The 13,437-nt window shown below is 42.5% G+C and overlaps 1 protein-coding gene across 2 annotated transcripts; it reads left to right on the top strand.

Moving 5' to 3' along the window:
• The first annotated feature begins 2,833 nt into the window (after positions 1 to 2,833).
• LOC306924800 (uncharacterized protein) lies at positions 2,834 to 9,380 on the top strand. 2 transcript variants are annotated; one of them, XM_079503449.1, is made up of 5 exons: positions 2,834 to 3,211; positions 6,223 to 6,402; positions 7,955 to 8,065; positions 8,153 to 8,231; positions 9,341 to 9,380. In XM_079503449.1, the coding sequence occupies exons 1-4, from the start codon at positions 2,977 to 2,979 to the stop codon at positions 8,200 to 8,202; spliced, it is 576 nt and encodes a 191-aa protein (XP_079359575.1). In that variant the 5' UTR covers positions 2,834 to 2,976; the 3' UTR covers positions 8,203 to 8,231; positions 9,341 to 9,380. The 2 variants fall into 2 exon arrangements, with proteins under 2 accessions (XP_079359575.1, XP_079359574.1); XM_079503448.1 differs by lacking the exons at positions 7,955 to 8,065; positions 8,153 to 8,231; positions 9,341 to 9,380 and having other exon boundaries at positions 2,849 to 3,211; positions 6,223 to 7,814.
• The last annotated feature ends 4,057 nt before the right edge of the window (positions 9,381 to 13,437 follow it).

Raw genomic sequence — 13,437 nt, 5'->3', positions numbered from 1 at the left:
TACAATAACCCAAAGTGCAATAGTGCTGGTGCAATGTAATAGTGCAAAGTCCAAAGTTCAGTGCAAGACCAAGTCCATTTTCAGTACCCTTTTAATACTATAGAGGCTATGGGACTGTTGTCTTCCTGCCCTCGCATGAACTGCAGACCAGCCTCTCCTCTGGACGCACTCTGAGCCCCCCAGCACACGTATATTCTCTTGGCAATATCGGTAGAGGGCGCAGTGGAGTAACTAAAAGTATTTTTTTCCCGGTGGAAAAAAATCCCTTTTGACCAAAAAGTGCATTAGGCGTGTATAGGTGTCTTTTATTGATATATTAAAAAAAAAAAGTATACTCCTTGTGTTTAGTGCATGTGCGATGTGCACTGCCATTCACTTCCTTGTTTGTCCCTCCATGGTTTTGACCAAAAGGTCAATGTTCTGTCTTCATTTCTGACTTCAGGAAGCATCTCTTTTAGAATATAAACGCTTCTATAGAGACTTTAAATTTAGATTAATCAGCGTGAGGTAAGAACAGAAGGTTATGCCTCACGTTTTTGGGGGAACGGAAGGCAGGGCTTTTCAGAGTAAAATCTGCCTCATCTGCTGGCACTGCAGCGCCATTATTTTGATAATAATAATTGATTAAATAAATTATTAATTTTAATTAATTAATTAATTAATTACTTAATACATTAATTTAAAAAAATAAATAAATAAACGCTGCAAGAACCCAGCCTGGTCCTGGCGCAGGGACAGTAGACCCTGGGACTCTCCCTGTGCCTCATCGGTGCCCACTCCTCTCAAGGCGATGTAGAAGCGACTGGACTTCAGTGAGTGGACGTCATGGGGAAAGGTGATGACCACACAGTCCCTGACACCATGGACAATCAGCACCGTCTGGGGTTTCCACACCGTGACGTAGGAGATGAGACCCTCAGCTCTCTCCCCCCGCACCTTCCTCTCCAATCGCGGATGCTTGGCCTGCATCCGGGGGGCAGCATCTATCTTGATGGTGTGAATGCCCGAAAGGGGGTCGACTTCCACGATGAAGGTGTCGTGAGAGTTGGACACGTACACCTCCCCGGTGTATGTGTCCAAAAAAGTTGTATTAAGAGCTGTCTCTGAGGAAAACGTCTAGCTAGAATATCCACATTTATCCACTTTTCTAGATAGAAGTGCTCTTGAGATATTGGCACGGTCTCTTGTACAACGCACGGTCTCTTGTACAACGCACGCACGCACGCACACACACACACACACACACACAGAAATACTCGCTCAAGCTTTTTTGGATAGTTTTGACAAATATGCACAAATATGGTCATGTATTTTAGTCAATCAAATATGAAAGTGATTCAATTGAATGTTTCTTTGGTCTCCAGGTGTCAGTGTAACGGCCATGCAGACACATGTAATGAACATGACGGTACTGGCTGTCCCTGCCAGAACAACACAGAGACCTCCTCCTGCATGTAGAACCCAGAGTAATATAGCGTTGACTCCCATTGTAACAATGGAATGCGGAAGTGCTCATTCTATCTCAATGGGATAGTTCCAGTCATAGGAGCAATGTTTGGAACTATAGCCCACAGGCACCCGCTTTGCGGCGAGATCAAAGCGTGTCGCTACTCTCCTACTCTACACTCTGGTAGATCCCTGAGTGACAGGAAATACAGACAGGCACTTCCTGTCACCCACTTAAAACAAACTATTTTGAGATACCTTGTTTGTTTGCTTCGGTATATGCTATTTGAGTGTAAAGAAAAAAAACATCAGTGCATGCACTTTTTCTGTTCTCAAAAAAATTAAAACAAGGCTCCAGACTTCCCAAAACAAACTGGTCAGGCTACTACTTGGCCTCACTCCCCGAACCCACCTCACCCCTGCCCAATTTGACAGGCTGGAATGGCTTAGGGTTGACGACAGAGTACAGCACCTTGCAATGGGTCTGGTCCACAAGATTCGCTACACCACCAAGATACCCATGTACCTGTCTAAATACTTCCTTAATGTCAACGAAGTCCACACCCACAACACCAGAGGGAGTTCAACAAACCATGTGCAACCCAGATTCGGCACAAACAAGGGACTAAATTCAGTCATTAAGACATGCAAATCCCTTGACTCCTTCAAAACTGCTCTCAAAGGGCACCTACGGACTAGCCTGGGCCCTGGCTAATAAGCCAGACTCAAATCTTTTTTTTGCCAACGGCTGATTCGGTCTGGCTTATTAGCCCCCCAGGCTACCTAGGCTGCAATTCGAAACTGGCCCCCGTAAAATCTGAATCCCCCACCCACCCCTGTTCCCCCTCACTGTAGCCTATATGTTTCTTTTCCCTTTTTACCTCCTATGATGATTTCCTTTTGACTATATAGTTGTGTATATTCGTACGTCTCTAAATGTTTTGATGAATTGAAAATGGTGGGCCCTATTGTAAACAAGTGTAATAATAATGCTTTATGGTGTCGTCCACTCACTGTTAACAGTTTTTGTATTGAGTTGTACTTGAAATGTACTGTAATTCTGCAAACTGTTAATAAATCAATCAATCAAACTACATCATGAGTCCACTCACTGTTAACAGTTTTTGTATTGAGTTGTACTTGAAATGTACTGTAATTCTGCAAACTGTTAATAAATCAATCAATCAAACTACATCATGATTTCCATGTTTGTCACACAAGTGTATCTCCATTCTCCACTATGCAATGCGCATGCTTGAACCACGTTGACCCGGAAGTGAATGCGGGTTGTTATGGTTGTTATCTGTAGCCTAACTCTTTGGCCCAACGTTGAGGCGCTCGGCCCTAGTGGTAAGAGGAGGGACTGCAGGCGGACCCGTGGATTCATGACGAATAAACCCCGTGCAGCTGGGCTTTAACATTGAGCGCTCGGGGGGGCGGAGCTATCGTGCCGGTTCAGTCTCTATCCTTTATACTCAATGTCTGTAGCACGCGGTGAGAACAGAAGCGCAACAAAGAGCGTGGTGAAAAATGTCTCAAAAACGAGTGAAGTTTCAAATGGAGTCTCTACGGCTGTCGATAAATGAACACATGGAGTCGGTGAGAGAGGAGATATCATGTGTTGTCAACGAGCGCCTCAGTTCGGTGGAACATTTCCTGTGCAACCTCTTCCAGAGAGAGATAGAGACACTAGAAACTCTGCTGGATAGACGAGACAAACAGCTGGACGTGATTTTACAGCCACACGTCAAACTACACAGAGCAGGTTGGTTATTTAAGCTGCAGTTCAAACACATATTTACATATTTGTGGCAGCTGCTACTTATAGCTAAACTACAAGCTTAAATGTTCATATTTGAGCGACCACATCAAACAAGAGGTGGACGCTGGCAAATACTGCGGCATGGTCATGCTGGACCTCCAAAAGGCTTTTGACACAGTGAACCACTCCATACTGGTTAACAAGCTAAAAGCAATTGGTTTCGATAGCACATCAGCGAGCTGGATGCAATCCTACCTGGAGGGGAGAGAACAGATGGTGGAAGTGAACGGAACACTGTCCCCCCCCCCCTCCCAGTGAGCTGTGGCGTTCCACAAGGAAGCATACTAGGGCCTCTACTGTTCCTAATATATGTTAACGACATGACTTCAGCTTGTGACTGCAACTTGTTCCTGTTCGCAGATGACTCGGCACTGCTGGTCTCGGACAGGGACAAACTGCAGGTTGAAAATGCCCTCAGCTCTGAACTCGGTAGAATCTGCACCTGGCTCGCTGATAACAAACTATCTTTACACCTGGGAAAAACTGAATCCATTCTCTTTGGATCTAATAGTAATCTCAGCAAGGCAAATGGCTTCTTGGTTAGAGTGGGTGACAATGTTATCACACGTAAAGATGAAATTACCTACCTAGGTTCCATCCTGGAGGCTAATCTTTCCGGTGATAAAATGGCCACCAACGTAATCAAAAAAGTCAACCAAAGAACAAGATTCCTTTACAGGATCTCCTCACTGGTCGACAAAAACACCTTGAAGACCTTAACAGGAGCCCTTGTACAAGGCTTCTTTTTAGACTATGCATGCACCTCCTGGTACCACAGCACCTCAAAGGCCCTTAAAACTAGGCTCCAGACCTCCCAAAACAAACTGGTCAGGCTCCTACTTGGCCTCACCCCCCGAACCCACCTCACCCCTGCCCACTTTGACAGACTGGCATGGCTTAGGGTCGGCGACAGAGTACAGCATCTTGCAATGGGTCTGGTCCACAAGATTCGATACCTCAATGAATAGTGATAGACACATGTACACATCTATGCAAAAACACCATATTAAACAAGTGGGAAACAAAAAGAAGAATATAGCAGTATACAGTTTTTGTATTGAGTAGTGCTTGAAATGTACTGTAATTCTGCAAACTGTTATACTTATAAAAAAAATCACACCCGTGTGAACTGAGTGGTGCAACTGTTCACACACTACGTCACACACTAACCATAGCAACCATGCTCATCTGTACGTGGCCCCACGTACAGGTACACACTACAGACTCACAAAGCTGGTTATTGGAGTGGTTTGCACCACTCAATAACACCTGTGTGAACTGAGCGGCGCAGGTTGCTCAACAACACCGCTGGCTGGTTGCAGTTATAGTCAGGGCTGTGGGAAGACATTAACTCTTTGATAGATCAATGCGACCTGGAGGCGTGAAGTGATTGATTACCGTTGTCTGGGCAACGTGACAATTGTTGCGATGCCCGTTTTTTATTAATATGTTTAGATTAACTCGGTGCGCAACTCTGAACTTGGATTCGCACTACAATACCCAGAAAACCCATGTCACGTGACACGTGCATGTTTTGCTATAAAAGCGGCCCCCGCCCCCCAGTGACCTACACCACCGAAACGATGCTGATGTTTGGGACCGATGTTTAGTATATTCAGCTATTAGTGTAGATTTCCGTCCTACACACGGACAATTTTATGTCATAGTGTCTGAGCAAATGGACATGTTACATCATGATGATGTACGATGATAAAACGGGGTGATTTCTGAGGGGCGTTAGCCCCCCCTATACACAGGTTTAATGTTTGTCTTTAGTTCAATGTTTGTTTTGTAAACGCCATTGACAATGAAGGGACAATTTACATCATAATGTGCCATTTACGTCTTATAGTCTTTTTTTATTGTTAATGGTGTTTCATGTTTGTGTTGGCACCGTTGGCACCTTTTTACCCCTAAAGTCAGTGATCTAAAAAGTTTATATATATATATATATATATATATATATATATATAAATAATATTAGGATTAGCCTGCCCTACACACTGTGACAGTCACAGCTGTCATTAATTAATGGTCTTGATTGCCTATGCGGTCAAGTTATAGGGTGAAATGCACAGGCTCACCGTCTTAATAGCTGCTGCTGCCATGTGCCTGGCAATATGCACATGACTTCCAAGCAATTTGGAACAAGGACATTTATTTTTATTTCACCTTTATTTAACCAGTAAAAACACATTGAGACTGCGTCTCTTTTACAAGTGGGAACTGGCCAAGAGGCAGAAATAAAATTACACTTCAATACCACATCGTCAATGTTACATTTTGGACCAGCAAATACAACATCCAGAATACATCTTACAGTACCTATGAATAAATACAAAAAGTCCCCAGTCCTACTATTTAGTTGCAGGGCAAAATACACCATATACACAATCTACACGATCTGAACCAATAAATAAATAGGCATGAACATAGGCTAGTACATATCCAAACATGTGCAGGTGTTGGACTGTACATGATCCTTTTGAAACTTCTCAAGGGAACTTTCAAAGCCAATTTTAGTCTGGACTGTAGATCATTCCACGACCAGGGGCCAAAAAAGGCCAGACATTTTTTACCCTCCTCGGATTTGAATGCTGGTACTACACACCGCAGCCAAGCATTTGACCTGAGGTTTAGGCCGTTTTGGACCACAAACATTGTGGATTTTGCTGGTCAATTTGAGAGGTCAATTTCTCTCTCTCTCACTCTGTGTAGTGTAGAGACAGAGAGGTGAGGGAATTAAACGATTACGTCAATTACGGCACTGGCCATAAGGGATTTATTGATTCATTACATCAAATACGTCAATATCCATAAGGGGGCTAAATGTATAACGTTTCCGCACAAATCATACATAGTGGAAATAGACCTTATGCCAGCTCATAATGCAAGCTCACAATGCGTTAAGTTAAAACATTCATTGGTTTTCTCTCATTGTATCTTTTGCATAGACTCCCTACACCTCCCTGTCTATAAAGAGGAGGTTTCACCTGAACAGCAGGAGAGGAGCCCCAGTCTGGCCCAGGAGGAACCAGAACCTCCCCACATTAAAGAGGAACAGGAGGAGCTACTTCAAAGACCAGAGGAGGCTGATGTGTCAACAATGACATCACTAGCAGTGAAAATTGAAGGTGATGATGAAAACAGAGACACAGAGTCTTTAGCCAGCACCTCAACTGAGCACAGGAAAACACAAGCTGATGACATCACTGAAGACAGTGGTGAGTGGGAGGAGGAGACCAGGGTACTCAATCAAACACTTAAGTCACATATGACACAAAATGTTAAAGGAGACAGAAACAAGTTGTCCCAAGATATGACGTCATCGAAACAAACTCACTCCACGAGGATGCACACAAGGAAGGAAAGATTTATTTGTACAGTGTGTGGCAAGGGCTTTAGTCTAAAGAGTACCCTAAAACTACACATGATGACTCATACGGGGCAAAAGCCCTTTACATGTACCATTTGTGGCAAAGGCTGTGTTCACAGGGGTGAACTAAAATCACACATGATGACTCATACAGGGGAAAAGCCATATACATGTACCATTTGTGGCAAAGGCTTTACTCAAAAGTGTAATCTAAAAACGCACATGGCAAATCACATGACTCATAAAGTGGAAACTCATACAGTGGAAAAACCCTTTACTTGTGCAGTTTGTGGCAAAGGCTGTAGGCGACGGGATCATCTAAAAAAACACATGATGACTCATACAGGGGAAAAGCCCTTTGCATGTACATTTTGTGGTAAAGCCTTCATTGCCAGGGATCAACTAAAAATACACTTGATGATTCATACAGGGGAAAGGCCCTTTACTTGTGCAGTTTGTGGCAAAGGCTGTGTTCAAAGGCGTGAACTAAAAACACACATGATGACTCATTGAAAAACCCTTTACTTGTGCAGTTTGTGGCAAAGGCTGTAGGCGACGGGATCATCTAAAAAAACACATGATGATTCATACAGGGGAAAAGCCCTTTACATGTACATTTTGTGGTAAAGCCTTCATTGCCATGGATCAACTAAAAATACACAGGAGGACTCATGCAGGGGAAAAGCCCCTTACAGTTTGTGGTGACAACTAGTCATCCGAGTTGACACAGGATTACATGTATGTATGTATGTATGTACGTACGTACGTATGTACGGACATGCATGCATGCATACACATTTGCTTACACACTATTTCTAATCTGCGATGACATTGAACACCTTGAAGGACTTTGTGTGTTTGTGTGTTGCTTCTGTATTGCTTCTCTCTTTTTTTGTTGTGTGACCAGCAGAAGAGAAACACCTCAGTTGATTTTTGTTTTTAATCTAAAATGTTAAATGTTAAAGCCAGTATCAATCTGGCAACACCAGGCTATATTATGGTATAAATGCATTAATGTGCTGTGCACTAGTCTGTTTCAGAAGGTGTGTCCATTGTTGTTTTTATGTATATGCAATAAAGTTCTGAGAAGCCGCACAATCTTTGTAGCTGTTCACTGTGTGTTCACTTGTGTTGTTTGGACTATCAAATGATGTCTCAGCAAGACATTACACATGTTTTGCGTCTTAATAGAGGTATTTTTCTAAAGGCATTTCTTCTGTTACCATTTTAATAAAGGTTTCACCGCTATGGATCCTTTGTTCTAGATCTTTACAAAAACTTTTCATTAACAATACTGCCCATCCCTCAAGGCCAGAGCGTGGTGCCAGTGCCAGCAAAATCCGCAAAAATAAGCAGAGAAGACGGGTCACTTCCGCTCGAGCCGGAAGTGACGGACGATGGCCCCCAGAGCAGCGATGATGGTCAGCGCAGCTTGGATTAACGTTTTAATAGGCTATAATTATTCTGAGCATAAATAAGACTAATAACCCTGTGCACGTGTACCGCAGATTATCATGTACGCTGTTTATACAATGAGAGCGAGGCCTATGGATGCTAGCCGCGGAAGCTAACCGAGGCAAAAAAAAGGTAAATATTTTTAAATACATTTTAATTTTGATTGATTGAAATATTTATTAACAGTTTGCAGAATTACATTACATTTCAAGCACAAACTCAATACAAAGACTGTTAACTGTGAGGGGACGACCCAATTAAGCATTACACTTGTTTACAAGAGGGTTCACCATGTTCAATTCATCAAAACATTTAGAGACGTACAAATAGACCCTTATATAGTCAAAGAACATAACAGGAATTCATCATTCATCAAATCGCATAAGAACAGAACAGGAATTCATCATTCATCAAATCGCATGTTTCTCGTGCAATGCATTATGTGCAATTTCAAAACTATAGGTACCCAGGACCGTTGCTTGATTTTCAACGATCGTTTCCAAACTACAACACTTGCACCTGTACGGAATTTCTTTACAGAAAGTAGTTACATGTCTTGCAGATAGAAAGAGGATAATTCAAGCTTACCGACCGTACAGCTGCAATGTTGGTGAGTTTAATGTTGTTTAATTAAATCAGATAGGACTTTTCTGTTTGGACGTATGGCCTGTCAAGTTTTGATGTTTCAACTCTAGATTCCAGATATTAAAAATAATATAATGCTTGCGGCTATGCATGGACATCAATCCTAAAACTGCAGGTTGGTTCATGCTTCATGTTTACATGTCACAGCCATACATCACTTCTGCCCTCCTGTGTCGTGCATAAAACATGTATTTAGTAAAATAATTAAATTAAGAAATATCTAAATAGCCCCTAATGAAGAAAAAGAGGGAATAACCAGGTGCTCACCGGAGATCAAAAAAAAAGTAGCTTTTCTCCTTTTAACTTTTGAGTGCCCGGATCGTCTCTCTTTTGTCTAAGCCCCTAATGAAGGTCAACAATGGCCGAAACGTTGTCAACCTGTAAAATGAAACTAAGCAGAGCAGAGCTGTCTGCGGACTTCTCATTCCTTTTACATTGTTACTACCTTTAGTCCAACACCAGCAAGGGACTGGATGTGCACAACCTACCTACTCTTCTCAAATAATCACATACTAACTTCACTAATAGAGCTCTCCATTTAAACAGGAGTTTGTATTGTTCATTTCTTGCTTACGTTTGCTGTTGCTGTTTCTTAGATGCTGCTCACCCTCCCTCTGCCACCCCACTGCTACCACATGTTGTGTTTATGTAGCCTAATATTGGGGGTGTGGGAGGCCCCTATAGGGCCTTTCGCACCAGAATACATAAAAGAAGATCCATTCATCGCCAAACCAAGTAAATGTGTTGCTAATCTTATATTTGTTGAACATTACTTTAATAAAATTAATCTGTGAAATGAATGCATGAAATGACATTCTGCAGCTGGCTGAAATGTGACATCTAATGAAAGGGCATGGAGCTCTTTTTCTAACAGCAAAATATTTGGTGATATGTTAACTCTGTGGCGCTGAATGCTTAAGGTTGGTACCACAAAAGCTCTGATGCCTAAAAGTCCTGCAGGGTACTCTCTTCCAGTTTCCATGAGTTTCCTCATTTTTAGTGGTCTCGTAAAATATTCTAATTCGTTGAGATAGATTTTTTTTATTTTAATGAGCTGTACGCCATAATCATTTTTCAGGTTAAAACAAAAAAAGGTTTTAAATACTTCACTTTATGCACAATGAATTGAGAATACCGTATATGAAAGTTTCACTTTTTGAATTATATTACGGAAGAAAATGAACTTTTACACAATATTTAAATTCATTGAGATGGAGCTGTATTTAGTTGTTTATATTCTATAACTTAGCCATTGAGTTCTCACAGATGTGTACCCAGATATTGTAGGCTATTACACCCCCCCCCCCCCCTTTCAGCAAACTCCACCCCGCCCTCTCTGATCGAGTCTCTCTCTCCATATGCCACACACACACACACACACACACACAGGAAAGTAACCAAGTACATTTACTTAAGTACTGTAAGGAAAATCTGTACTTTTACTTCTATTTCACTACATTTCAGAGGGAAATATTGTACTTTTACTCCACTACAATTATTTGACAACTTTATTTACTAGTTACTTTGTAGATTTTGATTATTATTACAAAACCACTTCAGCCCTTCGGCCTTTTGAAAATAGCGGAAATAAAACATTTGTAAACAGGACATTCTGCGTAATGAGTACTTTACTTTGTACTTTTACTCAAGTACATTTTGAATGTGGTACTTCTACTTGTAACGAAGTACATCTACATTGCAGTATTGCTACTTTTACTTGCTGCTGTTCCTCAGAGGACACACTCCATCGCTCACACCTGGAAATGAGAACAACATCAATTACAGCTTTTTCTATTCCTCAACCTGCACTTCAGTCAACTCAAATCTCAGGAGGACTCGTGGCTTATTTTACCCACCGTCAAGTCCTCCCTGCAGGCAGCGCCCGGCCCCGTTGCCTCCGCGGGAGGTGCACCAGCCGCACTGGGGCCTGGCGATGCAGTGGGAGCACTGGGTGAGCTGGGAGCACTGCGGTGAGCAGGAGTCGCCGCCAGAGAGAAGGCGCCCACACTGGCCTGCCTCACAGCGCAGTGGCACGAAGGACGGACTCATACACTACAACACACAGGAGACATGTCATGTAATTGAACCTAATCTTACATCAGTAAACCTTCAATTATCACTTCTACAATATGGTTATTTTGCTGTTGCACTCATTATCAAGCCCTACAACGGCACCGACTGAATACCCCAAATGCTCTTACGATGGGTTAAATGCAGAGGACACCTGTCATCGTGTGTGGAAATACACAGTGACCCATACCAAATAATTAGTATTATTAAATAGAAATGGAAATGAAGAGTTGTGTACAAATTAGAAAATAGCCAGTCACACCTGCTGCAAAGCCATGCTCCACACACAGTGCTGCCAGCCCCATCAGAGCCTCGGGAGCCCAGGCAGAGGCTGCAGTTGTGGAGGCTGTGGCAGGGTGGAGGGCATGGCAGAGGTGGGGAGGATTCCACCTGCATTGGGGAAACGTTGAGCAAGGCTGAGTTGAAACACGCCCAGTCGTAGGTGGGGTTCACGCTCAGGATGCGCCTGGTCTCGCCTGGATGTACAGTATGAAAGTACAGTCGAGAAGTTAACAGTGGTGAGTCATTGACCATAAGCAAGAGTTGATATGTTCAGGACTTTTCTGTTATGGTTCAAAGTGTACATTTGATCTTAGTAACAAATTCTATTGAAATGAATTCCAGATTAGTTTTAACTTGTGTCTCTTCAACACTTTATGTACCTGTGCGTTTGAACTGGCAAGTCCACATGCATTTGCCTGAGGCGGTGCATTTGGGGCAGTTGGAGGCTTCACATCTGGTCTCAGTACAGTTGCTGGACAGGAACATCTCTCTCTGGTTGATGCGACAATCGTGTTCTGATGTACAGCTGACTGAACTGCTGATACAGGCCCCCTCTGGACAGTTGGCGCACCACTTGCACTGCAAGGCAGGCTGGGAGAGGCAAGACAGAAAAAACAACCAAAAACAAACGGCAACACTTTAGTCAGTTTGAAGTTTATAGCCGTCTTTCTTTACTCATCCAAAATATCATTGCTCTACCAATGTATCCAATGTAGTTATTATTTAGTCACAAGCTCGTGTTAAAACAAGTGGCACTGTGTGAATGTGCTACCTGAGCTGGATTGGAGAAGGTCCTGGGGTGTCTGGCCAGACATTCACTGCAGGTTTTCAATCTGCGACACTGGTCTGGTTGTGGAGGTGTCGGGGAGCATGGAGAGAGACCAGTAGAACAACCCATTCTGCCAGAGGAGGAGATTTTAGAATAGAGGGTCTAATCGTCTTTATTAATCACGGACAGCTGAAATTAATTTCATAACAGTATGATGTTAAGAAATGGATTCACTATACTGTACACATGGACATCTCATGCAAAACTGGCAAATAGTAAAAGATGACCAGCAACAAATAAGTGATACTGCCAGGACATTTTGAACAACTATGTACTAGTTTCTTGCAACAGATGTTTAGGTTCCCACAATTTGGTTTGGTTTTGTAATATTTCTGTTCTTACTGTCACTCAAAATAGAGCCTAATAGAAACAGAATGTCAAGACTTGTACTGGGTTTAGCGTTCGGTTTACTTTAACACTAGTCTGGGTTCCAGCCTGATTCGCTGTGTTCTGCGGATCTGAAAATGTCACTGCGCAGTGACATCAGATCCGCGAATCAGGCTGGAACCCAGGCTGCTTTTGCACAGGATTGCATACACAAATCTGGTGCATTGTACTGCGTCATCCATATGAGTCTAGGTCAAAGCATTTGCCTGGGTTAAACCATTATCTTCAGGCCAGGTTCTACAAGTCTGAAATGAAATTAGTTGAAAATAAAGTGGATGCCCTGCCCCAACTTCCGTTTAGCCTGTTCAGTCAAGTAAATAACTCCTACAGAAAACCAAATTTGCCAAAGCATATCTATTTTCTTTATTTTTTAATTATTTTTTTCATGTCAGAAATACTGACTGACGTTTTCTGACTGCATTGAAGTGTATGATTGAACTTTTCATGGCGACTGGTCTATATTGATTAGAAATGTTTTAAAACGCAATAGATCGCATTATCGAATCGCAATATATTTAACAATCGCAATATAAAACGAATCAGCATCCTAGATATCGATATCGTATCAAATCGGGAGGTAAGTGAGTTTTTACAGTTTACATTGTTGAGCTGTATCAGTGAGATGTAAATTAATTCTCTGTCTCCTCCTGTTAATGTTAGGAGCATTATGCTATGCTTACACTGGCAGGGACTTGATCATTGCACATGGTTGTTATTTTGCCCACTGTCTCTCAGAAGTTACTCACTAGAAAATGAATGACTCCAGACACTTTGTCTAGTTATTGCTGCTGGTGTGTATGCACAGCTCATTCAAATAAAGATGTTCATTTGGCCAATGTTCACAGCCCCACTTATATGCCAATATAAGACCTCTCTAGCCCAGGACCATGCTACTCCACAGGTATTCAGATTGTTCGAATGTCATACCTTTCAGCAGTATCTGATGAGGCACCCCTACACCAGATACCTGTGGTGGAGTTACAGGCCTCTGGCGTGGGCAGCAGGGAACAGGGATGGCCAGAGACACTGAACGGTTGACTGGCTCGCCCACCGCTGAAGCTGATAGAGGGAGAGAGGGAAGAAGATACAGTGGAAGATACAGTAGTTTGGAAGTAAGAATGGCTC

This window comes from Electrona antarctica (genome assembly GCF_951216825.1).
Source record: "Electrona antarctica genome assembly, chromosome: 6".
Taxonomy (NCBI): Eukaryota; Metazoa; Chordata; class Actinopteri; order Myctophiformes; family Myctophidae; genus Electrona; species Electrona antarctica.
The sequence above is the reverse complement of the archived record's forward strand: the minus strand, read 5'-3'. Positions and strand labels throughout refer to the sequence as shown.